Raw genomic sequence first — 27,179 nt, 5'->3', positions numbered from 1 at the left:
TATTGAAGTATGAAAATATTTATTATAATTCCACTTGGAATCGAAAATTGAATCGCTTAAGATTTCGTGGATAAGCAAGTTGTTAGAGCAAGGCGAACGTAGTTGGAAATTTCTTTTTAATTATTGGTTATCAAAGATTGGTGAAATTCCTTTATGTTTTGAATACAATATATCAACAAAAGATATGAATTTTCTTTGTACAAAAGCAAATATACCTAGTTTTTACCATGATTTTTTTTGTAGCTGGTCTAAGTTAAGATATATTGGTATATTTGGAGTAAAAAACATTGAAAATGAAATCATTTGGAATAACAGCAATATTACTTTTAATAAACGTATGTTGGTATATAAGAAATGGAAGCATGCAGGTATAATTAGGGTTAAAGATGTTATAAGAAATCGTCAGTGGTTAGCACCAAATATTTTAAATAAATCTGTCTATTCTTCTCAGCTTTTATTTGATTTAGAATATGCTAAATTAAAAAAGTCTTTCCCTGTTTATTGGTTGAATAAGTTGTTTAAGGAAAAGTATCCACTCGAATTAAAAAAAAGTGAACGAATCTTAATTTCATTAAAAAGTGGAGAACAAATAACTCTAGATTATCTACCAACAAGAAAGATATATTCTTTATTATGTTCGGAGGTATCGGAAGAACCAGGCATTGTTTCTTTTTGGTCTAATCTTTTTTCATTACCAGTTTCCTTTAGTTGGAACCATGTATTTTATTTTAAGTTGCATTTAATTGTGGATAATAGAATTAGACAATTTAGTTTTAAATTTTTGAACAAGATTTTACCCTCAAGAGACAATTTATATAAGTGGCATGTAGTAGAAAACAACTCATGTAACATTTGCGGAGAAGTTGATACCACTTTTCATTTCATACTGTATTGTAAATATGTTCGATTTTTTTGGAAAATTATAGAAAGGTTGGTATTTTATATTTTCAAGATTACTATTTCTATAGATGAAAAAACATTAATCATAGGTTATGATCTGCAAAGTTCCAGCAATGTTATGTGTAATTTATTTTGTGTTATTGCTCAATTTGTTATTTATCGAAATTACATAAAAAGCATATTCAAAGGAAAAAGATATGATGCGAATTCTTTATGGATTGAATTCAAGCTTACTATGATTATTTATTTAGAAAGTTTATGTAAACAAAAAAGCAAGTTCGGAATTTTGAAAAAATGTGATATTCAAAAAATTATTGCATTATTGAAGTGAATTGATTTTTTTTTTATTGTTTGTATATATATGTACATGTTATTGTGAATAAATACCTCGATTAAGAGGATAAAAGAAAAAAAATAATTCAAATATATATATATATGTATATACATTTATCTTATTTTTCAGGAGATGGCTAGCTGGCTGAGAAACAGGAAAGGAGTAACAATGTGCAACAAATTAATATCATTCTCGTGGAAGGGGCTAATAGTGAACAAGAGAAATTTGGATAAAGTTCATACCGACAGATGGAGGAACGAATATTCATAATAGAAATAAATATCAACGGCCAAGATAAAACTAACCACTTTTCACATTCTTATGTCTGCAAAATTTGTATGTATTCAACGATGGATGTATGTAATGATCATATAACGAGATCATTATAGACTCACTTTAATCGGGTGATATTGAAATAATACCATCCGCTCCGGAACCTCCTCTATTGGGATATAATTCTGTCCTTCCGTTGCGCATCCATCGTCACACGACAGTACATAATTATTGATGAAGAATATCCATGAAAATACTGCCAGTAATAGTTCAACGTTAAGTTCCATTGTTATGGCATATCCAATTTGAATAAATAATGCACTAATAAAGATGATGAAATGCTGATTTGTAGAGGTTCGGATAACTTTATCGACTGGCTCACTCGCAAAACTGTTCCTTGCTCATGGTAGGCCTATTTTTAGAGTAATAGGAATTCGGGATGCCCGCCTCTTCGAATCGCTTGTTCCCATTTGTTCTGAAATGATGATCTGTATTGATTCTGGAGAAGTAGGATGCGGGCCGGAGATGTCATTTCGATGATTTGAAATGTAGCCAAATGCAGGTGGGAGTTTTGTTGATATTTCCTGAAATGAATATAAACACGAACTATTATTCCACTGGTCTGGGAGGGCTTCCCGATAAATGCTCCGACTGTTGAGTACTTGTGATCTGCGAGCGAACAGAGCCAATTATTTTGGAGCGAGTTGAACATCAACCGCGTTTAGAAATGTGGGAGACATAGCGAGAGAGAGAAAGGGGTAAGTCATGTTTGAAGGAAGGGACATAATATATTTTTTTGTTTAGAGAAGTATGCCCTATATGTTGGGGAAGACGGGACATTGGGAGGAAGGGACAAAATAAAAAGGGAAAACCTTTGCACACATAGAGAGCGAGAGAGAGGTAAAAGTGGGAAATAAAATACAAGAAAACAGAATTATTATGGGAGAGAGAGACGGGGGCATGATAAAACAAAAATTCAAAGAAACTCGTAAGCGATGGAGCGAAGCGACTGAGCTTGTCATTGGAGCAATTTTGCATTCTCTAAAGTGAAATTGAAGGATTTATTGCTCACTTTTTTGAAATTTTCAATAAAGAGTGCAATTTTTCATAATTTGGGGGGGGGGCAATGCCCCCTGCCCCCCGCTTTGTAATGCCATGTACATACATACACAAAGAGGAGAGAGGATGGGAGATACTAAATACTTTTTAAACAAAACTATATGGAGCAGAAAAAGTACAGAGATAAAGAAGATAGTGTGAGAGAGAGAGATAGAGGGCTAGAGATTAGGGAGAGAGAGAAAGAGAGAGAAAAAGAAATGCAAAAAGAAAGAAAGACAAGAAAGAAAGAAAGAAAGAAAGAAAGAAATAATGAAAGAAAGAAAGAAAGAAAGAAAGAAAGAAAGAAAGAAAGAAAGAAAGAAAGAAAGAAAGAAAGAAAGAAAGAAAGAAAGAAAGAAAGAAAGAAAGAAAGAAAGAAAGAAAGAAAGAAAGAAAGAAAGAAAAAAAGAAAGAGAGAGAGAGAGATAATAATGTATAAATGAAAGAGACAAATAATGACAAGATACAAACTGGGAGGAAGAGAGACAGGAATAGAGAAGAGAGGACAGGACTAGGGATATGTATAATACCTCAACTTGACTTTGACAGAAGAAACGCACAGCTGCGTGCTTGATAATTTATATTCCAATTGGTCATATCCAAGCATTGACCATCAACACACGCAATGGAAAGGTTATAGACCAATGACAATAACAGATATGAAACAGTAGTGCGGCGTCACTTTATTATCATAAGCCTTGACAGTTGTGCCCTTTTGTATTTTCATAATTTGTTTTCAGTCGACACAGATGCTACATGTTACAGTATATATCTTTCAGCAAGAACATCCCCCTGTTTCAACTATAGCCCATACGATACAGAATAATGATCGTTTATTGGATCCATCTTCTACATCAACACTATCCACACTATACCCGAAGCAAACATTCTGATGGGAAAATAAGTAAAATTGAATTTATTAACAATAAAAACACAAATATGATGATTTGCTAATTACCCCCATCAGTGGAAGGCGAGGTACCTTGTGCGGTAAATGTTTAGATATAGATATGTCCGTATTGTCTCAACCACCCCCCCCCCACTCTCTCTCTCTCTCTCTCTCTCTCTCATTTCTTTTACATTTTAATATTTGATTTTTGCGTGTGCTATTATGATCAAGATAATGATCATTACTATCATCATCAAAATCGTAATCATTATTATCGGTAACATAATCATCGTCGTCGTCGACATATTTGTCGAATCTGTTTTTTTTTATTTACTCTCTTACAATTTTTCTCCCAATTTTACACTCTTGTTACTCTCCTTGTTCTCTTGTTTTCCTTCAGCAAGAAAATTTACCCACATTGTGCTACACTCGACCCAGGTGAGGTAAATGGGTACCGGCCGGAAGTAATTCCTCAAAAAGCTTTGCGCACCGGAATCGGTACACTCTAAAAAATGTTGGGCAACATACGGTCCACACAACAATTGGTTAAAACTTTATCCAATTCTGGGTAGTTTTACACCAATAATATGTGCTTTGGGTGAAAACTACACAGTATTGGTTGAAAACTACCCAGAGTTGGATAAATTTTTTAACCAATTGTTGTGTGGACCGTATGTTGCCCAACATTTTTTAGAGTGTAGACTAGGTTAGCCGGGTAATATTGGAGCACCCTGAGCACCTATAAATATCAAGGTGGATATGTGCGCTATACAAATCCTATATCATTTTTTTTTACCCATGTAGGCCTGGACAACTAATGGGTAGATTTGAAAGATATGCTTGAAAATGAAATTATAACTGTGCCCCCATACCTAACGCTTTCTCCACCAGCATCATCGACAGAGGGCGGCACCAGGATGTATTCAATCACAGGGAACAAGATGACCTATATACACATGACGTCATTTTTCGTCAAATATTAGCACCGGATAACATAAAGTTACACGACTCATACCTCTCTTCCAGATATTCTTCTTTCTTTTTCCCCCTTCCCTTCCATTATTTTTTTCTTCACTCTTCTCCATTATTTTACCAAACTTTGGGGAATGGGGCCCCCTGCGCCCCCGCAGCACCGCCCCTGGTGATCTAGGCCAGAGGTGTGCACTTTTGTATCATGATCTGCAGTCAGCATCGCAGCATGAATTCATGATTCGCATCATACTCTAAAATGGTCATACGACACATTTGCTTTTTCGATACCGTGTTTGTATAGCCTGGGGCAGGATGAAAATCTATTCGATAGAAAGTTGATTTTATTTTTCACAAAGAAGTGCCTCCTACGGAGTCAGAAGAATGGACGCGTCAAACCCCAAAGTATTCACCTTTAAAATGGGTACCACCAAAAGTAGGTTAATCGGGTTTAGTATTATAGGGAGTTTCGGGCCGCGACGCAGAACGCTTTTAAGAACATAGACGATGCATTGTCAAATGCCTTCATGACAAAGAGGAACCAAGAAGTCTTTGTCGAAAAATGGTGAATCAAAACAGCAGTTTCGTCCTAGACTCTGGACAAACGATTGCAGTTTTCGTCAGTTCCGAGCTGTCCATCCCCACCCCCCCCCCCCCCATTCTGGATCCGCCCTAAGTATCCCCTCTTGATCACTCCATCTATTCAATATTTTCGGTTTCCTTATAAATAAAAATCCCCCAATGACACCCCTCCCCTTTTTTCTTTGTCTTCATTCATCTCATCATACCTTTATTTGGCTTTCTTAATTTAAAGTTGTTTTGATTTATTTTATTACATTATGAACAAAAGATGTCTTGAACTTAACCGGACCCCTACGGAGTAGCTCATCATATCGAATACCGCAACGAGAGCTCATTTATCGGACCCCTCACTGGGTTCCCAAACCCCAGACTCTATCATTTTACCAGTACCGAAACCCGCTCGGTTTAGTTCAACGTTTTACTTACCCCTTGCAGTTACTTAAAACTGATGATCCCCTCATAGGGATGAAATTATTTCCATCATTAAGCGATCTAAAAATATGAAATGAATCACACAAACAATATTAAGTGAAAGAATTGTCCAATTATCCAACTTTTCTGTCGCCGACATTGTGGTAAAGGTGATGGGAACTTTGATACCCTTTTAAGGGATGGTCTGGGCTGAAAGTATTTATAGCTTAATAAATAGAGTAGCATTCACTGAGCAAAATGCTGAAAATTTCATCAAAATCGGATAACAAATAACAAAGTTATCGAATTTTAAAGTTTAGCAATATTTTGTGAAAACAGTCGTCATGAATATTCATTAGGTGGGCTGATGATGTCACATCCCCATTTGTTCATTTGTATTTTATCATATGAAATTAGGTTTATTCAAAAAATTTCCTCCAAGAACTAGAAAATTGGATTGACAACTGATTTAGTGCATTAAATATTCATTGCTGCAACTTATTTCATTATAAGGGAGACATAATATTCACACATGTATGAAATAATGAAAAACTATGATTTTATGTAATAACAGTAATAACATAAGAAAACGGAAAGTGGGGATGTGACATCATCAGTCCACCTAATGAATATTCATGACGACTGTTTTCACAAAATATTGCTAAGCTTTAAATTTCAATAATTTTATTATTTGTTATCCGATTTTGATGTATTTTCGGCATTTTGCTGTGAATTCTACTCTATGTATTAAAATATAAATATTTTCAGCCCGGACCATCCCTTTAAGACTAGTTGAAGATGCTTGCTTCATTCAGCTATAACGGCGAGGGGAACTTTAATATCGTTTATGATAAGTTTATGTCGACGTTTTCTTTATTCAACTGCACTCTAAATTCAGAGGATTTAAAATAAATCCAGATCGGCTGTAAATGGTGACCAGCCAAATTTTTGATTTATTTTTAATCTTTAGGATGAACTTTTAAATCTCAAATGATTCAAATTCAAATCTTTTAGCTTTATGTTTAAATCCTAATGGTTTAAATCTTAATCTAATATTCGGCTGGTCACAGCCGTACTGGATTTATTTTAAATCCTTGGAAATTAGAGTGTATGCAGCTCCTTAACTATAGAACCAACTTCCCATTAGAATTAGAATTGCCCATGCAGTCTATATTTCATTTCAAAACTTTATTGAAGACACATCTGTTTAGGGAAGCATTTAAGTTATTATATAGATCATCATTTTAAACTTGAAGCATTTAAACAATATCAAAGCGGAGTAGAGTATAAATCTATATAATGCCCGCAATATATACACATTCATATTATAATTATGATTATTGTTATCATTGTTATTGTTATTGTCATTATTATTATTGTTATTATCATTACAATTATTATCATTAGTAGTAGAAGTTGTAGTATTACTATTATTATCATTTTTATTACTATTATTATTATTACTATTATTCCTCTATATTCTGGTTCATTTGCCAACGCCACGATTATGCAATCACAGAAGCAAAGAAATTCACATTATTGTAATAGAGCAAACACAAGCTCTCAAAATTTCCAAACAGATGATAATCATGCATGGCCCTGTGAAGTGGGGGTGCTGGGGTGCTGGGGGTGCTACGATAACTTTCACTTATCATTTTAATTTAAACGGTCAATAGATACTGTATGTTTTGAAGAAAATGCAGATATAGAAAAGGGGGCGGGTTTAATTCAAGTGAAATCCTGCAATCAGAAACGAATACAATTTATAGAGGCCTAAAAGAAAGAAAAAAAGGGGCCTCTCAATGTTTCCTGTCACTCCGCACGTACAGTTGTCAGAATTTTATATTTCTGAGTCTTATTATTCCCACTCAGGCAAACAAATATTTTTCAGACTAATTCCTTTCCATGAACTTGGCATAGATAAAACGATAAACAAGGAAAGACATTTCCCTGCCTAAACAGATATATACTGTCCAAACAATCATACGTGGTTTATGCATCGCATCTGACCTTTATGATCAGAAAGGGTGGTGTTTTACAAAACTGTTCGTAAAGTTGCGCACGGTTTTACGAACAACTGACGATTCTTTCTTCGGTGCTATATCAGGGCCCCGTCTTACAAAGAGTTACGATTGATCCGATCAATCGCAACTATGGACAGCCAGCAACATCAACATCCATTACGCATGTTTAATTTTGTTCAAAATATTTTCTAGCTATGATGTATATTCATGCATTAATTGTTTTCTTGAAAATTCACTGCGCTTCTCTTTGCATACAAAGGATATTGTGCAAATTTTTCGTAGAAAAAATTATGACACTGATGGATTTCCATAGAGTTACGATTGATCGGATCAATCGTAACTCTTTGTAAGACGGGGCCCAGATTCAAAGTCATTGTTATTCCCATTTATAATCCAATCTTTGTACATTAAAACTCTAATTTTTATAGATAATCTGAATGGAGAAATAAATATTTTTCACACTTTGATTTCACAGGCGTACAGGTAGGGGGTTGAGGACCATGCCCCCCCCCCCAAAAAAAAAAAAAAAAAAAAAAAAAAAACACCAACAAGAAAAAAAAAGGAAGGAAAAGTAAGAAAGGATGAGCGAAAAAGTGGATATCATGTCATTTTCTAAATGGTCTCATTATCTTTGCATAGGGACGGATCGCCAGTCGTTCGTAAGGTCGTGCCTGACTTGCGAATACGGCTTTATGAAAGCCCCACCCCCCCCTCAGTTGGCGACGCACTTTCATAATTATGTCGAGACATATTTCATTATGATATACATGTACTGTCATTTTAGGAGACATTGGACCAAACATTCAACATGGTTAATTTACATGTATCTCAATTCTTATAGAGATGAGGGTATTGCGTTGGACACAAGCATGTTTTCACTGCCGTACTTTGAAGTTTGGTGGGGTGACAGGGGATGCTGCCCCCCCCCCCCCCCAAAAAAAAGGGGGCACTGGGAATTTATGAAAACATATTTATATTTGGTTTTAGTCAACATTTTCCTTTGCATCAGATTAACTCCCAGTCATGTCAGTGCCAATTATTTAGTGTTCATGGTGAATGCATTCTTCGTTTTTCCTTTCTTTCTTGATTTGTTCTACCAGGGACAGCACCATTGTCAGTACAACAAGATGATGACGTCATGTTTTCTCAGTTGAGCAATTTTGGTATTATACCACCCGACCTATCTCTTCTAATGCTCTTGTCCCCCCCCCCCCGATTTTTTTTCTCCAGATTTGTCCCTAATAAAAGTCTGCATGCAAACCATTTTGCGGACATAAAATTTCAATTTTAAAGCTTCGTAACCAAAAAGTTATAGAAATCAGAACTGTTTTAAGCTATGAAATAACTTTTTCCCCAATCTTATGAGTGAGAGCGAGCCAAATTTACAAAATTGTTTATCAAGCTGTCGTCATCTAATTACACTCTTGGAATATAAAATATTTAATGGTAAATTTTGGTAGCCTCTGCGCTCATGGTCCAAATCCCCCCCCCCCCCCCCCCCCGCTGTAATAATAATTTGTAACCTTGTTGAAATTTTGGAATGAAATAAATTCGTTATCAATCAATCAATCATAATATGCACATCATTGTAAACGAAGGAAACAACTCTTTCAAGGCTCGCTCACTACGCTCACTCGCTGAATTTCTCCAATACCTACACACTCCTTGAAATACGATTTTGGTCATCCTGTCTTCCAAGTTCCAACTTTTGAAAATCTGCTCACTCACTTCGCTCGCATTATTGATATTAACTGTAGTTCATTACTTTATATCACAATAAATCCATTACAATAAAGAAATTGGAAAAAAAATCTTGATGAGCCTTTAACTGAAAGATGGTATAGTATTATACACACGGTTATATACCCCCGTATACATAACCCTTGGTTTTTTAAAAAAAAATTAAAATTTTCAGGTCAATATATTGCTGTCATCCCCCCCCCCCTCCTGCTTAGACCGGATTTACGCCAATGATTGTTGTTAGTGTAAGCCCTTACTGACAATTTCGTCAAAATTGGAATAAGAAAGTTTTGGTGTTTCGCTTAATTTCGCAAAACAGGATAATGCACATCTTGGTCGTTATAATGAGGGAACGTAATGACCTCACCCATTTAATATTCCTTTAGTATCATATCATGAAGTGATGTTTATGTTAACGTCTGTCCGTTAAGATAATGACTCACATGTTTACTCGTGCTCTACCCCCCCCCCCCCCCCCCCCATGAAGGGTGTGTGTGTGTATAGCGACAACCACAATTCTAGTTCAGTGCCCCGTTACATAAAGCTTAACGATTGATCGTAAAGCTGATTTCTACGATCGATTGCATTGATAAGTGTGAGTGATCAATTGTAGTAATCAGCCTTACGATCAATCACTACGCTTTGTGTTAACGGGTCCGGGATTGTGATGACGGTCAAGGCGTTGGTCAAGGATGTATTTGTTGCAGTTATGACAGTGAGGGAACAGCTGTTAGTCAAACCAATCTATTGCGTTTCCTTGATGCGCATTCCATGCTAATCTGCTAATCGTCTTGCCAAAAGGGGCGGATCTAGGATTTATTTGAAGGGGGAGCTCACACTGACGAAAAGTTTATTGTATAGATTGCCAAAAAAAAATCATTATAAATACTGGTGAAGCATAGCAGGGGCGGATCCAGGATTTTTCGAAAGGGGGGGCACATTTACCCGAGGAATAATTTGACGAGCAAAAAAAAAGGTCTTCACTTTCAAGGGGGGGGGGGCACACTTCCGTTTTAATGGCATTTTTACATTACAAATTTTAATTGAGCCTCTCATCAAAAGGGAGGCGGGGGCTGGCTGTGCCCCCCCCCCCCCCTGAATCCGCCAGTGGCGTGAAGGTTTGAGGAAAATCCATAAAAGATTAAGAAAGTTTTTTGGAATTTTAATTTTTTTATCTGTGATGTACGATACAAGCAGCTGCCCAATAATTATGTTTGGTAATATCAAAATGCATAGATTTTAAAGGACAAGTCCACCCCAACGAAAATTTGATTGGAATAAAAAGAGAAAAAATCCAACAAGCATAACACTGAAAATTTCATCAAAATCGGATGTAAAATAAGAAAATTATGACATTTTAAAGTTTCGCTTAATTTCACAAAGTTCTGGGCACATCCTGGTGGGTGTTTCATAAAGCTGTTCGTAAAGTTACGCATGACTTTACGCACGACTGGAACATGTTCTTAGGTCATAAACAATTACATAGGGATATCACACAGCACAAGAAAGGATCACCAGTCGTGCGTAAAGTCATTCGTATCTTACGAACAGCTTTATGAAACACCCACCAGGTGGGTATGCAAATGAGGGGACTGATGACATCACTCACTCACTATTTCTTTTGTATTTCATTTTATGAAATCATGATTTATTCCCATTCAGTCTCCTCATTGTCCTTGAAACGAAGTTTAATTCCTCCCTGAACACGTGGAAATGCCATCCCATTAACATTTTATGGTTCAGTCAAGTTGGTCCTTATTGTCAAATCTGTAAAAATTGAAATATTCTACATTTCAAACAATAAAAAACAAAAGAAATAGTGAGTGAGGGACATCATCGACTCTCTCATTTGCATGTCATTGAGTTGTGCATGTTCTGTGAAAAATAAGCGAAACTTTAAAATGTCAAAACTTCTTTATTTTACATCCGATTTTGATGACATTTTCAGCATTATGCTAGTTAGATCTTTCTCTATTGTTTAAATCAACATTTTTCTGAGGTGGACTTGACCTTTAATGGTTCATGATGACTAAAATCTTTTATATTTCAGGGCGGGTGTGAAATAATTTGTCTGTTGATATAGTACAGGTACAATTAAACTCATTTGATTATTTTCAGAAAATTACCTTTCATTGTTCATGTGACGTAACAAATCAAAAAAATTAAATTCTAATATTTGTACATGATTTTTCTTAAACCTCCATCAATATTTTTGTATCATTTTGTCTGCTATTTTTACAATAAACTTTTTGTGAGGGTGAACTTCCCCTTTGTAGGAATAGGGGTCAAACTTTCGATCTTTGTAAATGATGGTACATAAGTGATGAGCATATCAAAGAGGGGGGGGGGCTAAGGGTCTAAATCTCGATGTTGTGCAGGGTTTTCCTCTCTTCGTCGTCTTTGTTTAGTTTTATTTGCCGTATAAAAATCACAACAAAATACATCGTACAAATTAATTTTAAGATTAAATATATAAAAAAAACACCTTAAAAATATAAGGATGGATTACAGTTTCTCTATTAAGAGCCATTAACATAATGGCTCTGTTATTCCTAGAGGTCGTTGTTGAAGTACATAATTTTCCGTAAGGGGAGGGGTTTGGGGCCATATATGGACCCCCCCCCAAAAAAAAAAAAGAGAGAGAGAAAATTAAGTTAAAAACTAATAAAAACAAGGAAAAAGGACGAAAAGGAAATGCGCGAAATTTGATCATTTTCTGAGTATTTTGCCAAAATATATCACAAAATTTGCGTTTTGTATTAAAATGTCAAAATGCTCGCTTGCTTGGCTCGCTCGGAACTTTGATAATTTTGCCCATGCACCATGTTTGTCTTGATTCCCTCAAAATTGTTGGCTCATTGCGTGCACTGTGAGTGGACACGTCCAGCTAGGGACCATCGGGTGTGATCCCCAGTAATATTATGCAAATAACGAAAATAATTGATAAAGTTTCGCCGAAGTTCTGGGGTGTCAAGTGAGAGAGAGAGAAAGTTTACAATTGACAATCTCAACAAAACCATGTAGTAATTATTTTCGAAACCAACAACCCACAACATAATCAAGGGCCTATGTGACCTACATAATGGAAGAAACTGAAGCTGCATAACTGATCAGAATAATATGCCTGCCCTATCAACAGCATGATTTCGCAATGTCAGCTTTTCAGACACGCCAGCAAATTCGTTCGTATCGGAAAAGGACCAAAAGCCTGACTATATTCTGACAAAACAAAAATAAACGGGCGCAAAACAATCCAAAGATGAGATCACTCATCGAATAAAAAATAAAGCACCGTTATTCTCCGGAAAATTTGTCCAATGTCATTTCCATCCAGGGACCCGTTTCATAAAGACTTGTTATAACAACAAACACGCGCAGTTTACTATCAGCCAATCAGATTGAAGGATTTCAGTAGCTTTAAACATGTTATTGCAAATTTGGTTTTGTGAAAAGGGCCACTGGTTTGTTGAGGGATCCTGTCATCAGTAAAGGAATTTCCTGGGAGGATGGTCGATGGTAGTTGTCAAGGTTACCTCACTCAATTTCAAACTTTCTAGGGTAGCATTCTGATAAATTAAACCAAGGATTAACCCTAGTCTATTTTTTGTTTAACCACACTCTTCTATGGAATGCATGCAGGCTTCGAACAATTCTTCCATATTCGTATAGCAGTATAATGTATAAATTAATGCATTAAAATTCATATTTTCGTATTTTCTTATTTCTTTCAATTTCACTCAATTTTTAACAACTTTTAACAGAAGATTGGGAATAACTTTTATGAGTTTGACAGGTGGCACTCCATAAATGTGTGGTCTGAGTTAACCAAATCTCTATGGAGTTAACCCAGGTTTAATTAAACCATGGCTATCAGATTACCACCCCTATAATAGGCCTACGGTGAACATGAATAACAAAATTGACAATTCTGTGAACAATATTTACGTTGAAATCCTGAATTTTATTTATTATAAATTATTTACCAAAACAATTCCTACATGTTATGTAAATTTCTTTATGTTAACTATCAATTTATTTGTATAATAGAATGTATATACTTATAAATGTATAATTTGTATTATGTTTTTTGTTCTTCTTGGAAATATAAGATCGAATTTGAATTTGAATAGGAAAAGCAATCGGGGGTGGCGAGAAGGGGGGGGTGACAAAACATTGGGGTGAACGTTAAATCAAGTTCGATGTAGACTTTTTTGGCTTGGTGTTGGGCTGTAACACAGTACAAGCGAGAAGATCGAGCGAGCGAGAAGAATTTGTGGTGGGCCTGGGGTTATTCATCTGCAGGGTTAGAAATGTAATGTAATCTTGGCTGCATGCGATTGTTTTCCAACAGCTCTTCTAATATATATATACTGTATATTATATCTCAAAATTATTCCGTTCAAAAGTTATAGCATTTTTATTTAGGGGGGGGGACTTACTTTTTTTGTTGTAGTTTGTGGTAAAAATATAAATACAACGAATCAATTAATTGGTTTATTAATTGAACAATCAATTAATACAAAAACAAACGTAAAAATAAAGATCATGAAGGTAGCTGATTTAACTTATAGAATACAAAATAAATAATGAAATAAATCTAGATTAATCAGTCAATAAGTGAATGAATAATTAAATGAATGAATAAATAAATAAATAATATGAATACGTAACTTTTCGGGTGTTGTCATAGGATCATTCATTGTGTATGAATTGTTATGTACTAGTATGTAATCATATTTCTACTTTTGTCTTGACAGCGGCCGTCTGAGCCGTCCGATTAAAAAAATCTACCGGTACAGCAAAGGACTGGGCGCATACGTCAAATCACTCAAATGTATATGTGCATGTGGACGTGGCCGGCCTTGGCGCGCAAAATTGAATAATAAAAACAAGAGGAGTTGCACGTGTGCGGGAAAAGAGGTGAAACGTGAATTGAGTCGCAAAAATGATTGGACAGTCAAAGATATCGGCTTTCTTCAGCCCAAAACAGGTCAAAAGACCACTTTCAAGTGTAGAAAACACACAGGTATTGTAAATTGATTTATACCGTATTTCATTTGCATTCTCAGGCAGGAAAATGAGCTACTGCTGCTTCCGATTTGCTGAGGGCTACAAGTACCTTACCTCGAGCGAAGTTCGTGCAGGCTCCACTCCACTTCACTACCGCTACACTACGCTTCACCTACCCGGGTAGGTGAAGCGTAGTGTAGCGGTAGTGAAGTGGAGTGGAGCCTGCACGAACTTCGCTCGAGGTACATGTACCTCGGCTCGAGCTCAGCAGTGCCAGTGCCTGGTTGATTAACCCAGGGCAGGGAGCTCCGGCCCGCTTCGCGTGCCGGATCCCAGGAGTCGACCGTGCAAAACGAGGGAGACACTGAGCCGGTAGATTGGGGTCTCAATAATAATCTTAATAAAATGTTGAAACAGAAATTATGCACTTACCACGTCCACAATGGATGAAGGTCTATCGTGACACACAAATCCTGACATCATGGACATCGAGGGCGAGGCACAGTGCCACAGACAATGACAGACTGGAACCTCAAAAGACAAAAAACCAAAACTGTCGCGATACCTCTCCTTTCAAAATTAAAAACAAAAAGGCCGATCGAGACCTAATCCTAGGCTATATATTTTTTTTTAGGTTCCAACTTCCAGTCTGTGCCTCGATGTCAGGATTTGTGTCTTGTGCAGTCAGACCGCAGGTCCCTATGGCTATGCTAATGAGCAAAAAGGCCAGATTCATCCAAATCATCTCGTGGCTGAATCCTCCTCCTTGCAAAATCGAGATTTTCTTTCTCTAAGATTAAGAATTTACCTGTTTTAACCTCAAGTTAAATGAAATATTATTGCACCATCAGATAGAGCTAGTAAATGTTACTCTTTCATATCGGTTATTTATTTTGTATACAATATTTCGTTAAATAAGTAAATTTCTGGCCTGAAAATGTGCCTCAAAACTGAATTTTCTTCCTCTGTTTTCTTTTGCAAATTGTGCAAAACTTTTTATTTTGAGCCTCAATGATATCTATATCACCATAAAGCTGAACTTCAGTACTTTCTCACAATGCCACTCTTGATATCCGGCACCTTTTAATCGGGTCAAGATCACACTTTTCCCACCAAGGTACAAGACGAGATTTCTGAAATTTTGTACTTGCATGAAATCCAGAGTTCTGATTGGCTGGATAAGGTTCACAGAACAACAGGCGCGGGGTATTTGAGGAGATTACCACATGGGAAGTGTGACCTTCCCATGAACACAGGCACTGGAACCGTTGGAATTTGCCACTGTGTGGTCTCTGACCAATCAGAGTGCAGTATTCTTGTTTTCAAGCTGCTTTATGTACTTGGCAAATGAAAAGTGTGATCTTGACCCGATTAAACCAATTCTTATTTTGAAATCTATATCATTTTAAAGCATACATATTCAGCTTTATCATGATCTGAAAATCATTTGGGCTCAAACAAAAATAAAGTGTGAAAATAGCAGCTTTTGTCAGGTGAAAATAATTATTTTGTAGCATATTTTAGATCAATATTTTAACCTATATTACAAAATCTTTGAATAAATTCAAACACATGACCTGAAAGAATGATTCTTCTTCTTTACAATAACACCAAATTCATGAAATTCGATGCACAATTAAAGCAGCAATGACCGAATGAAAAGAGGTGTTTTGGTCCGCATCAGGCTCATTAAATATGCAAAACATCTCAAGTCATGAATATCACTTGGATGAAAGAAGCCACTTTCTTGGGACCTGCCGTCTGACTGTGTGTGTCAGTACTGTCACGATACTTGATATACGGTAATCGTGGTAAGTGCATAATTTCTGTTTCCACATTTTATGAAGATTATATTGAGACCCCAGTCCCGTGTCTCCCTCGTTTTGCACAGTCAACTCCTGGGATCCGGCTTGCTTCGCGTTACGAACCCATGAATTCTAATTCAGTATTCAATTCAACTCTTCCAAATCCATCGAGGCCCGAAAAATACTAATTCCTTCAATACCACATTCCAAACACAGCTGGCCTGAACTAGAAAAACCGGCAACTAAAACTAACCATTATCATGATTATGGAATGTAATCAGTGCAAGATGGCAAACGAACTTTTTACCAAAGGCAAAACAACCAAATCTCTATTTTCCACCCCGCTGTATAAACATTGCAGCAATACTTCCATATATGTCCCCTCCAGTAAAATTGAAAAAAATATGAAGAAGGTTTATATCAAGTCATATATCTCAGAGTTTTAGGAGGGAAAAGTTGGATACATACCAAAATGTGGCTTGTATTCGTCAAATAATCGAGTGTGCAATAAATAGTGTGAGTGATACTATACAGACCTCGCACAAGAATGTCCTGTGCCTGTGGCATGGGACTTTTGAATACAAATTTATACATGTTTAGTAATTATAGTAGTAGTGTAGAAGGATTAATGATTACTATACAACAAAAAGGGATTTCCATATGATATATTTCCAAAAAAATTACCTGTCACACATTCATTTTTGCACACCTTGATTTAGACAGGAATAACCGTCGTTTCTGGGGATTTGTTTAACATTTTCTAACATTTTGCTATTGGTGAGTGGAGCCAACGCAGTTCAGCAGAACAACCAAATACAGAGACTGAAGCTTTTGGTCTAACCTTGATTATGCTATTGGCCTTTATCATAAAATAAGATTTGCAAAGCTTCTAGCACAAATTTGCTGTCATCCAATCAAAGACCATGAAATCGGGAGCTTTCATCAAACAGTTATTGTAATTTTGAATCGTAACAGCCTTTGTGATCTTGATGTCTTTCAATTCAGAGCCCATCACCCAAAAAAGCCAAAGATGCGAATAATGGCAAGCCTTCTGGACTGAGTCCTGAGCAGAAGCAACGGATGGAGGAGAAGAAGAAGGAAGCTCTGGAGAAGCTTAAGATGAAGAAGACCGAGATATCCCCCATCAATGGTGTCAAGAACGGACCAGAAGGCATCGGTGCTTCTTGGGCGAAGGCTTTGTCATCGGAGTTCTCCAAGCCGTATTTTATCAAAGTAAGAATTATCAGTTTGATTATTAATTTATTATACAAAATATATTGGGCTTTAGGAAGTATTTGTTTTATATCCCTTCTTTGGTTTGAACAATAAATTGCGGTAATCTTTTCCTCGTTGAGGCCCTTTCACATCGTTCTGTGCAAGCCTTGCGTGTGACCTGCGGGTAACTGTTTTTGCTACCCGCAAGTTGCCCGCATTGACAGTATCTGGCACTCATCTCACACGCAGTTGTCCGCAGAAGCGCATGCAAGTCTAACATAGAAAAGCTCAAACATACTCAAAACTTTGTTGCGGGTGATTTGCAGGCAATCATCCGCAACACGTACGGAATGATGTGACATGGCCTTTAGACTGCATCCCCATTCAAGACCAAATTTGATCAGCCACTGTGCTTGATCAGTCTGTACACTGCTACATTGTGAGATTTGCCCACTAGAGACAACGCAAAGATTCACTGTGCCCGAATTTCGGGGCAGAACTGCACGCTCAACAACAAAATTTGGTTTCCCCTGAAAAATATAGTGAAAACTATACACAACAAAAAAAGTAAGTCCCCCCTTAAACAAACATCAATAATTTCCGAACCAATGCGAGTTTTTAATATATTTTTACTTGAGCCTGTAGGTAATTTTATAAGCTACCCTCTGAGTAAACGTTATGGACGTATTTCACTTCATGCTTCAGTGAGCACCGTCAGAAGGCAAAAATGTCACTTTTCAAAAGTCACAAGCCAAATATCATGACTTTGATTCCATTTTATTGGAACTAATTCCACATTCTCATCATAAAAAATAGTCAGAAGGCTTATAAAAGGTTCTCTCTAAAAGACGATACAACTTTTTTTGGTAAATTTCACGGTTGAATAAACACAAGTCCAAATTTGCTATAATTGGATTTTTTACACATTTGTATCAATAAAAATGATAGAATATGATGACAGTTATTTTTGGAAGACTTTCTTCAACAATATTCATCGTTTCACGGTTCAATGAACATTTATTGAAAACAAAAAATACGATTTTCAAATATAATAGGCAAGTATTGGTTCATTTTGGGAACTGAAAATGATATTTTCTCAACTATTTCGTTATTTTCATGACCAATTAACATGCTTCAATGATTCAAAGGCGTTTAATTAAATATCCACGCTTGAATGAACATGTGGAATGCGATTAGCTCTTTTTTACGTTATTGGAAAAAATGCAATTTGTTACTATGGATATCTGTCACAAACCTCCTTGAATAGTTCATTTGATTTGATTTTCATGAAAATCCCGATGTTTAATGCATCAGTGAGCACACAATATTCGAAAATTATGCAAATGAGAAGAAAGTTCAAGGCCTTGGCCCCACTCTGTGTAGTATCGAATGGTTATTTTGGTGTGCGCGCCTTTCGGATAGTGTTACTCTGAAGCCATGTACGAAGTTTCATGAAATAACTATTGGCAGAAGTAATAAAAACCATCCATGAAACAAACCCTCATTTTGTATTTGTTAAAATTTTTACTTCGTCTCTCATAGACTTGTGTACATTATGGGTGCACATGTTTAAGAATAAGTAACCCCTTATTCAATATGGTGGAACTTTTTTTCACGGCTGTCTTTAGCAATGTCATTTGGCAGTAATGTTTATCAACCTATGGGCAGAATTCTGTGCAAAAATGAAATCGATTTGTCTATTTATGGATGAGTGAGCACGCATCAAAGTGGGAAAATTGGTATTTTCAATGTCACAGACTCATTTTAAAGGGTAATAAAGTGAATATTGGGGGCAAATTCGGTTTCAAATAAGACTTTAATTGCTATTGTTTTTATCATCCATCATTTCTATCACCACACACTTTCCGAACTTTAAACATTTTCATGGTTGAGCGAGCACATTCGAAAACTTAGGAATGAATACTCTTTATACTGCATAAATGTATTATTTTCCTAACAATTTCTCATGATCAGTTTAATTTATGGACAAATCAGTGGTGGGTCCAGAATTTTAAAATGGGGGAGGGGCCTATAATCGGGGGAGCCACCAACATTTTTAAGTTTCAACATGATCTAACAAGTTGCAGAGGATACTACCATAAACCCCAATGATGATACGTCACAATACAGGGGCCGGGGAAAGGTTTTTAAAAGTGGGGGGGGGGAGGGGGCTGACCATGCAAAAAATCACAATCGTATGGTAATTTATACATTTTTTTACATACTTTTGGAAAAAAGTGGGGGGGGGGACTGAAGCTCCCCGCCCAGCCCCCCCCCCCCCCCCCCCCCCCCGCTTCCGCGGCCCCTGCAATACATTGTGCTTACTCAACCATGAACATTGATATCAAAATTGTGTGTGGAGTGGCTAAATGATGAATAGTAAAACAGCATAACACCATAAAATTCACCTAAAGACAACATTTGCCCAACTTTGTATTTGCACAATCTGAAAAACGACTCTTGTGACTTTCAAAAATGGTCATTTTTAATTCAATCTTTAATTACTCATGCATGACTCAATCGATCAATCTTATTTTTCCCCAGGAGTTGCTTAATGAGTGTAGAAAACCACCTACGGAATATCATATCTAAAAATTATTCCGTTCAAAAGTTACAGCAATTTGATTTAGGGGGGACTTACTTTTTTTGTTGTGTATATTTTTGATCATGTGAACACCAACTGACCAATCTTCTATCTAGAATACTCAGGGATATATGTAATGATGGTTGTATCCAAAACCTATGATCTATATATCTGGCAGATTGAAAAACAGTGTCTCAGGAACTGTGCAGGTAAGAGTGAAAACATGGGGTCTTGAGGAATGCATTGATCTACCTCCGTGTCTCTATTTTTGTGAGAATCTGTCTGCCATGTCGTCCTTATTTTCAGCCTCTGTATTCCCATTTGCCCCACCTTTAGGGAGATTTAGGGTTTAGGCTTACAAGTGTGATATTATTGCGATTTTGATTACTTAGGCCAAGGTCGATAAGAACTTAGATGTTTTAGGTTAGGAAATAATTTCTTTATAAAAGGGGCTATTTTTCCTTTACAAGTAAGGGCGATTTCTCTGAAATTTAGGGGGGCAATTTCTTTCATTCAGAGGTGCAACTGTTTGTGCAACAAACAATTATGCAGTCAGTGCAAATATTCTGCCCTTTATGTAGAATAGTTATTTTCTAAATGTTCTTAAATATTGTTTGCGGCAGATCTTGGAGCAACTCTAGAAAAGATGATTGCCCCAAACCATTTCATTTGGGGAATTTTAGGGGTGATGGTGCTGTCATGAGGGCCAAATTTCCTGTCTACTTTAACACAATGATAAATCTCTTACTTATTACTATTCCTTTTTTTAACAGTTGCAAGAGTTTGTCGCTGCTGAACGGAGGAGCCATACTATCTACCCACCGGCACACCAGGTTTTTTCATGGACACAGACGTGTAATATAAAAGATGTAAGTACCCCACTTCCCTCCATCCCCACCCCCCCCCCCCCCCCACTTTGTTTTTATTTAAAGCAGGAAAACTGGATATACATACCAACAAAAGACAGCTAATAAATGAAAATAAAAGTCTCAGATTGCAATAACTCCCTTTCTCTCTCTCCTTCTCTCCTTCCCACATTTCCACACCCACTTTATATGTATGTGTGTCTTTCTACCTTTCATTCTGTCTTTATGTTTCTGTATGTTACACATTATTTATCTTCTCCTCTCTCTCTCTTTCTTCATCTCCCAGGTGAAGGTAGTGATCCTCGGTCAAGATCCTTACCATGGACCTGGTCAAGCACACGGTGAGTGGTCAAGCCCTTCAGCCATCCCAATGAATTAAACATTTTGAACGTATATCATTGGAAACCAGTTAAATTTTCAGCAATAGGTCATAGGTCACAGAGGTCATTCGATGTACATATCCACATTTCAACATGTGGTTTATGTATGCATTTGGGAGTGGCAATGATGTCAGTGGTCAATGTGGTCATACTTTGAATAGATTGGGCGATTTCAAGTTCTGTGTTGACCTTTTGGTGTTTGTGTTACATGATTATAACACCAAACATAAAATGAAGATGGTCCCGAAAAGTCACTCACTAGTTGTTGAGATGTCAATAATGTGATCTGGATCAGTTTTACAAACTCTGAATAAGTTTCGGAGCTAGGGGAGAAGCAATCCAAATTTCAACACCAAGGCCAACCCCTGACTTGAAATCACCCATTGTTCTTGCAGAAGCATAAAGGGACCACTTTCAAACTTCATGTATTCATGCCATATAAGTTGAAAAAGGTGACAGAGTTCATTATACACCAGAAAGTATGTATATAACTAAAGAACTAGTGTAGGGTTTGACTTCAACATGGCTCACATGGGAGTATAATCTTGTTAGATTTTAGGATCATGAGGTAAAAGGTTGCATAGGTCATTATATACATTTGAATTCCTCATTCTTGTTATAAAACGATTTGTCATTTCCTTTAAAAAAAAAAAATCTTTAAATCCATATTTTATTGTTCGAAATAGACACCAGAATGTCAACTTCAAACTTGGCTCATGTACAATGTTTGTATGTATCGGCAACTGAGGATTTGCGTGGGGTCACAAGGTCAGAGGTTATAGTTGTTGTTACATGTTACTGAAAACATGCTGTTCTCACGAGACGGATCAATTTCAAATTTAACTTGGCTCTTGGATTTGATTTTCGGGTTCAAATATTTATCATATTTCAAAATGTTAGAAATGTGTGTAATATATTTTTTTGGTCAATAACCGAGGGTGAGAATTCTATCTAATGGAGGAAAAAGATGAGATAGGCATAGGACATTTGTCATCAGCAGTTGTGCTTGAAAATGGTTAAATGTAATCATTTTCAGTTATGACTTTTGATAATGTAAGATTTGTTCCAAGATAGATAAGAACTTGAAATCGAGTCGAAAACGCAGCCCCACTAGCATTGTGCTGGCGAAAAACGGCCAGCATAAATAGATAATAACAAGACCAGTATACAGTGAAAAGGTTAGAAGTTAGGCATGTTGTATAGTCTTGTGTTGTACATGGCTTATATGATGATGTTATGAATGATCTTGATTACATGTGTCACTGTATACTGGCCTTGCTCGCTCGACTGCTCACACTCGAGCCTCAGACAAACCTCCCTTATATACCTGTCTTGAGTACGTTGATTTTTGATAGAGTTAGTAGACTTCCAGCACGTCTGGTGGAAGCACCAGCAGGCTATGAATATTCAAACCTGGATGTACCCAATGAACTGTCTGTCTATTATTTAGGTTTACAATGCATATTCAAATTCAATTCAAACATGTTTTTTTCTTGACCACAAGAAAGCTTTCCCAGTCTGGTAACCAGAAAGGTATGCTAATTCCAAGTATACGAGAAGGAAAGAATTCATGAATGTAGCTCGGTATGCCAGTCATCCCTAGTGGATCTTTTATTATCTTTGACACCTCACTCATTGTGCTCTATTCCTGTTGCTAGGTCATGTACAACAATGGTGGGATTCTTGCACCTGGCCAATGTTAATGGGTGGAGAATTGAATGTTTTTTCAAGCTGGTAGGCTGAATCAGAACTTAATGGTTTTTCAAACTTCTAAAAAGATCTATAATAAACTCGAGGTTGTTCTTGACAACCTGATAGCTTGCTGCAGTGCATACATGTATTTTGAAAGCTTAGTTTTGTTAAATTAAACGCCACTGTTTTATTGAAATATTATCTGATGAAATTTTTTTCTTGTACCTTTACTAGATTGAGTGCCATTTAAAAGAGCAATAATGTTGCAAAAAGTGACTGCTTCAAATGGGACTTTTTGTTTATTAATCATCACAGTTATTTTACATCATGCATTGTAATCAAGAACCATAAAAACATCCAATTAGCTCTGATGAGTATTAATTTCTCTCCAATGTTTGTTTTGTTTCAGGTTTATGCTTCAGTGTGCAAAAAGGAGTGAAACCACCCCCAAGGTAGGTTCTGTGATTTTCCGTTTCAAAAAACTTTTTATGCCCCCGCAAATGAAGTCCGCAGGGGGCATTAAGCGTTGCCCCCGTCCGTCCGTCCCCCCACTTGGTTTCTGCGCAATAACTCATAAAATATTAAATGGATTTTTAAAAAATTTGGTGTATACATAGATGACACCAAAATACAGGCTAACTTCGGATTCGGAGTCCGCAGGTCAAAGCTCATTAAATATGCGAGTTAGTTCCGCATTACAACTTATGAAATATTTAACAGATATTAAAAATGTTTGGTGTCTGGTTAGATGACACCAAATACAGGCTAAGTTTGAAATCAGAGTCCACAGGTCAAAGCTCACTATATATGTGAGTTGGTTTCCGCATTATAACTTTGGAAATATTTACCAGATATTAAAAATGTTTGGTGTCTGGGTAGATGACACTAAAATAGCCCAAGTTTGAAATCGCAGCCCACAGGTGAAGTAAGTAAGGGATTATCCACATCAAATAACCTGACTGTCATAGATTATTATGGAAAGGGCGAGTCTTTAGGTCAAAGATCTAAATTTTCATTATATATATGCATATTGGTTTCTGCACGATATTAAGTTCAATCATATTGAATTAATTTCTGATTGCGTTAAGCAGGGGCATCTTTGTCCTACACATCAAATTTTTATTTTTTCAGCTTCTAAAAAGGTGAATTTCATTTAAAACTTGATCTAAAATGGAAATTCCGAATAGTGCTACTTGGTGGAAAGCCTGTTTGGGTCCCAGCCCACATGGTATGTTCCCATTATAATATTTGTCTAATGATAATGAGGCATATCAGACATTTTTCTCTCCATTAAACTGACAATCTTTATGTACGTTATAAGATTGATTCCCAATCTATAATGGATGAAACAGACATAAGATTTCCATTTTTTAATTCTTTTTGCTGTGATTTTTTTTAATCTTATGCATAACTATTTCTAAATCCTAGCCTAGTTGAGTAACTGTTTTTGGTTTTTTCTTGATCTATAGTCTTGAGAACATGTACAAGTGTCTGAAGAAGGACATAGATGGCTTTGAACATCCTGGACATGGTCACCTCATCGGCTGGTCTAAACAAGGTACACTTTTTTTTCTGTTTTGTTAGCATAGCCAATTTGTATGTTTTATGATACATGCATACAAGTTGAGCCCTCATTGTGACATCAAATTAGTACTGTAAACCAGACTGCCATAAAAATTGTTCTCGACTACTCGGATATAGTCAAGCATGCCACGGGCTGTCCAACGGGCCCAAATGTCGGATCATGTACTATTATGAACACCCAGTTTGAGACAAAAGAAATCCCCAAATTTTAATCTATCCAAAGATTATGTTTTTGTGAGAGTGTTTCTACAGGGTGAATGAGAAGAAAAAAATCATGATTTAGGTAGCAAATATATAAATTAACATCTATATGTTCCAATTTTTGTCTCGCCTGCATAGCAGAGCGAGACTATAGGCGCCGCTTTTCCGACGGCGTCAACATCAAATCTTAACCTAAGGTTAAGTTTTTGAAATGACATCATAACTTAGAAAGTATATGGACCTAGTTCATGAAACTTGGACATAAGGTTAATCAAGTATTACTGAACATCCTGCCTGAGTTTCAGGTCACATGACCAAGGTCAAAGGTCATTTAGGGTCAATGAACTTTGGCCAAGTTGGGAGTATTTGTTGAATTACCATCATAACTTTAAAAATTTATGGATTTAGTTCATGAAACTTGGACATTAGGTTAATCAAGTACCACTGAATATCCTGTGCGAGTTTCAGGTCACATGACCATGGTCAATGGTCATTTAAGGTCAATGAACTTTGGCCGTATATGTTAGATTACCATCCTAACTCTGAAAGTTTATGGATCTAGTTCATAAAACTTGGACATAAGAGTAATCAAGTATCACTGAACATCCTGTACGAGTTTCAGGTCACATGACCATGGTCAAAGGTCATTAAAGGTCAATTAACTTTGGCCGTGTTGGGGGTATTTGTTGAATTACCATCCTAACTCTGAAAGTTTATGGATCTAGTTCATAAAACTTGGGATATAAGAGTAATCAAGCATCACTGAACATCCCCTGTGAGTTTCAGGTCACAAAACCAAGTCAAAGGTCAGTTAAGGTCAATAAACTTAGGCCATGTTGGGGTAATTGTTGAAGTGCCATCATAACTTTGAAAGTTTATGGATAGAGTGAATGAAATGTGGACATGGGTGTAGTTGACAGTCTGAAGTCTCCGTTCAAATGTCATTTATGGTCAATGAACGTGGTATTATGTCATTATATGAATGATGTTTTTGTGAATGATTATTTTATAGTAGTTTTCAAAGTTAGCACTGCTGCTATATTAAATTGCGTAATGCAGGCGAGACTGCCAGAGGCGTTCCACTTGTTATATATTACAGGTGTAATATTCCTAGCATTCTGTGGTACCCCCCTCCCCCTTTAGCTGTGTACTTTGTCCTAAAAGTGATTAACAGTAAGTTTGTCAAGGGAAACAGGATCACTTTCAATCACATAGAATAACTATTAAAATTATGTGGATACAGATTTCTTCCAGCAGCATTTTATAGTAGCTAACCCATCAATGAATCATACTTCTATTTTGGCCCATGGTGACCTAAAGGAGGTTTCTGACAGAATCTTGGCAAATTTTTCCTGTAAGTCGAGGTCATATTGGCCATACATAAGCAAATTGTTGCTGTGATGTGGTTCATAATGATTGAATGATTTGCAAGTTTTATATGAATATTATAGATGTACCCAAACTTTTAGGAATTATTTTCATCTATGAGGAGACAATATTATATTTTTCGTTATTTAGGAGTACTACTCTTGAATGCCGTCTTGACCGTACGAGCCAACAACCCAAACTCACACAAGGACAAAGGCTGGGAGAAGTTCACGACGGCAGTGATAGCGTGGCTCAACTCAAACCTCAACGGTGTTGTCTTCATGCTGTGGGGATCCTATGCACAGAAGAAAGGGAGCATTATTAACTCGGTGAGTAGCAGCAAGCGGAGTGCCCCTAAACTTGCAAAATATCCTCCATAAAGTATTATCACTGCAACTGGAATGTGATTAGCAGATGCGCCCCTTTAGCTAGTATGCCACTCCTCTTACAAGATTCCCCAAATTATATTGAATGCAAATCTGCCACAAAATCTTGTAGCTCTATTTTAAAGGCTTATCATTTTTTTTTAATGATTACTCAGTACACATAGCCATCTGTGAAGGCCTTTCCTTTGGCCAAGAGGGCATGTTTTGTTTCCAATTTCTTTCATATTTTGGTTTTATGAAGGAGTCTGTTTCAGATTTTAACATTGACCAATAGACCTTACGCATATGTCATAGTGCCCTCTCTCAGAGGATATAGAAATACACATAAACAGAGTTATCAGAGATGCGCCAGCTGCAGATCACCAAGGCATGCAAGGCAATGTCTTCAGCCTGTAAGATGACATCAAAGCACAAGGCCTGTTCTTAAAGGTCAAGTCCACCCAAGGAAAATGCTGACTTGAATAAATAGAGAAAAATCAAACTAACATAGTGCTGAAAATTTCATCAAAATCGGAAGTAAAATAAGAAAGTTATGACATTTTAAAGTTTCACTTATTTTTCACAAAACAGTGATATGCACAACTAGGTGAGTCAGTCGATGATGTCCATCACTCACTATTTCTTTTGTTTTTTATTGTTTGAATTATACAATATTTCATTTTTTATAGATTTGACAATAAGGACCAACTTGAATGAACCATATAGTATCAAACAATGCTAATTCCACATGTTCAGGGAGGAATTAATCGTTGTATCACTTGACAATGAGGAGAAAATTATAATATTTCACATTTCATATAATAAAATACAAAAGAAATGGTGAGTGGATGACGTCATAGTCTCCTCATTTGCATACCAGCCAGGATAT

At 36.5% G+C, this 27,179-nt stretch overlaps 2 protein-coding genes across 4 annotated transcripts in view; one reads left to right on the top strand and one right to left on the bottom strand.

The window, feature by feature from the left end:
• Positions 1–1,999, bottom strand: part of LOC135156225 (transmembrane prolyl 4-hydroxylase-like) — a 15,917-nt gene extending 13,918 nt beyond the window's left edge. Inside the window, exon 1 of the mRNA XM_064107966.1 lies at positions 1,630–1,999. Coding sequence (XP_063964036.1) covers positions 1,630–1,794 — 165 coding nt within the window. The 5' untranslated portion in view covers positions 1,795–1,999. The remainder of the gene's footprint in view (positions 1–1,629) is intronic.
• A 12,021-nt stretch (positions 2,000–14,020) lies between these two features.
• Positions 14,021–27,179, top strand: part of LOC129272319 (uracil-DNA glycosylase-like) — a 16,077-nt gene continuing 2,918 nt past the window's right edge. Inside the window, exons 1-7 of one of the 3 annotated variants that reach the window (XM_054909468.2) lie at positions 14,021–14,246; positions 17,041–17,268; positions 20,608–20,703; positions 20,987–21,041; positions 23,182–23,224; positions 24,242–24,330; positions 26,076–26,254. In XM_054909468.2, coding sequence (XP_054765443.2) covers positions 14,166–14,246; positions 17,041–17,268; positions 20,608–20,703; positions 20,987–21,041; positions 23,182–23,224; positions 24,242–24,330; positions 26,076–26,254 — 771 coding nt within the window. In that variant the 5' untranslated portion in view covers positions 14,021–14,165. Of the gene's footprint in view, positions 14,247–14,388; positions 14,546–15,957; positions 16,042–16,928; positions 17,269–20,607; positions 20,704–20,986; positions 21,042–23,181; positions 23,225–24,241; positions 24,331–26,075; positions 26,255–27,179 lie in introns of those variants that run through there. The other 2 variants (XM_064107681.1, XM_064107680.1) reach the window with 2 other exon arrangements.

Source organism: Lytechinus pictus, chromosome 12, assembly GCF_037042905.1.
Source record: "Lytechinus pictus isolate F3 Inbred chromosome 12, Lp3.0, whole genome shotgun sequence".
In the NCBI taxonomy this organism is placed as follows: Eukaryota; Metazoa; Echinodermata; class Echinoidea; order Temnopleuroida; family Toxopneustidae; genus Lytechinus; species Lytechinus pictus.
Note: the sequence above shows the minus strand (reverse complement) of the source record. Positions and strands in the feature narration are given on the sequence as shown.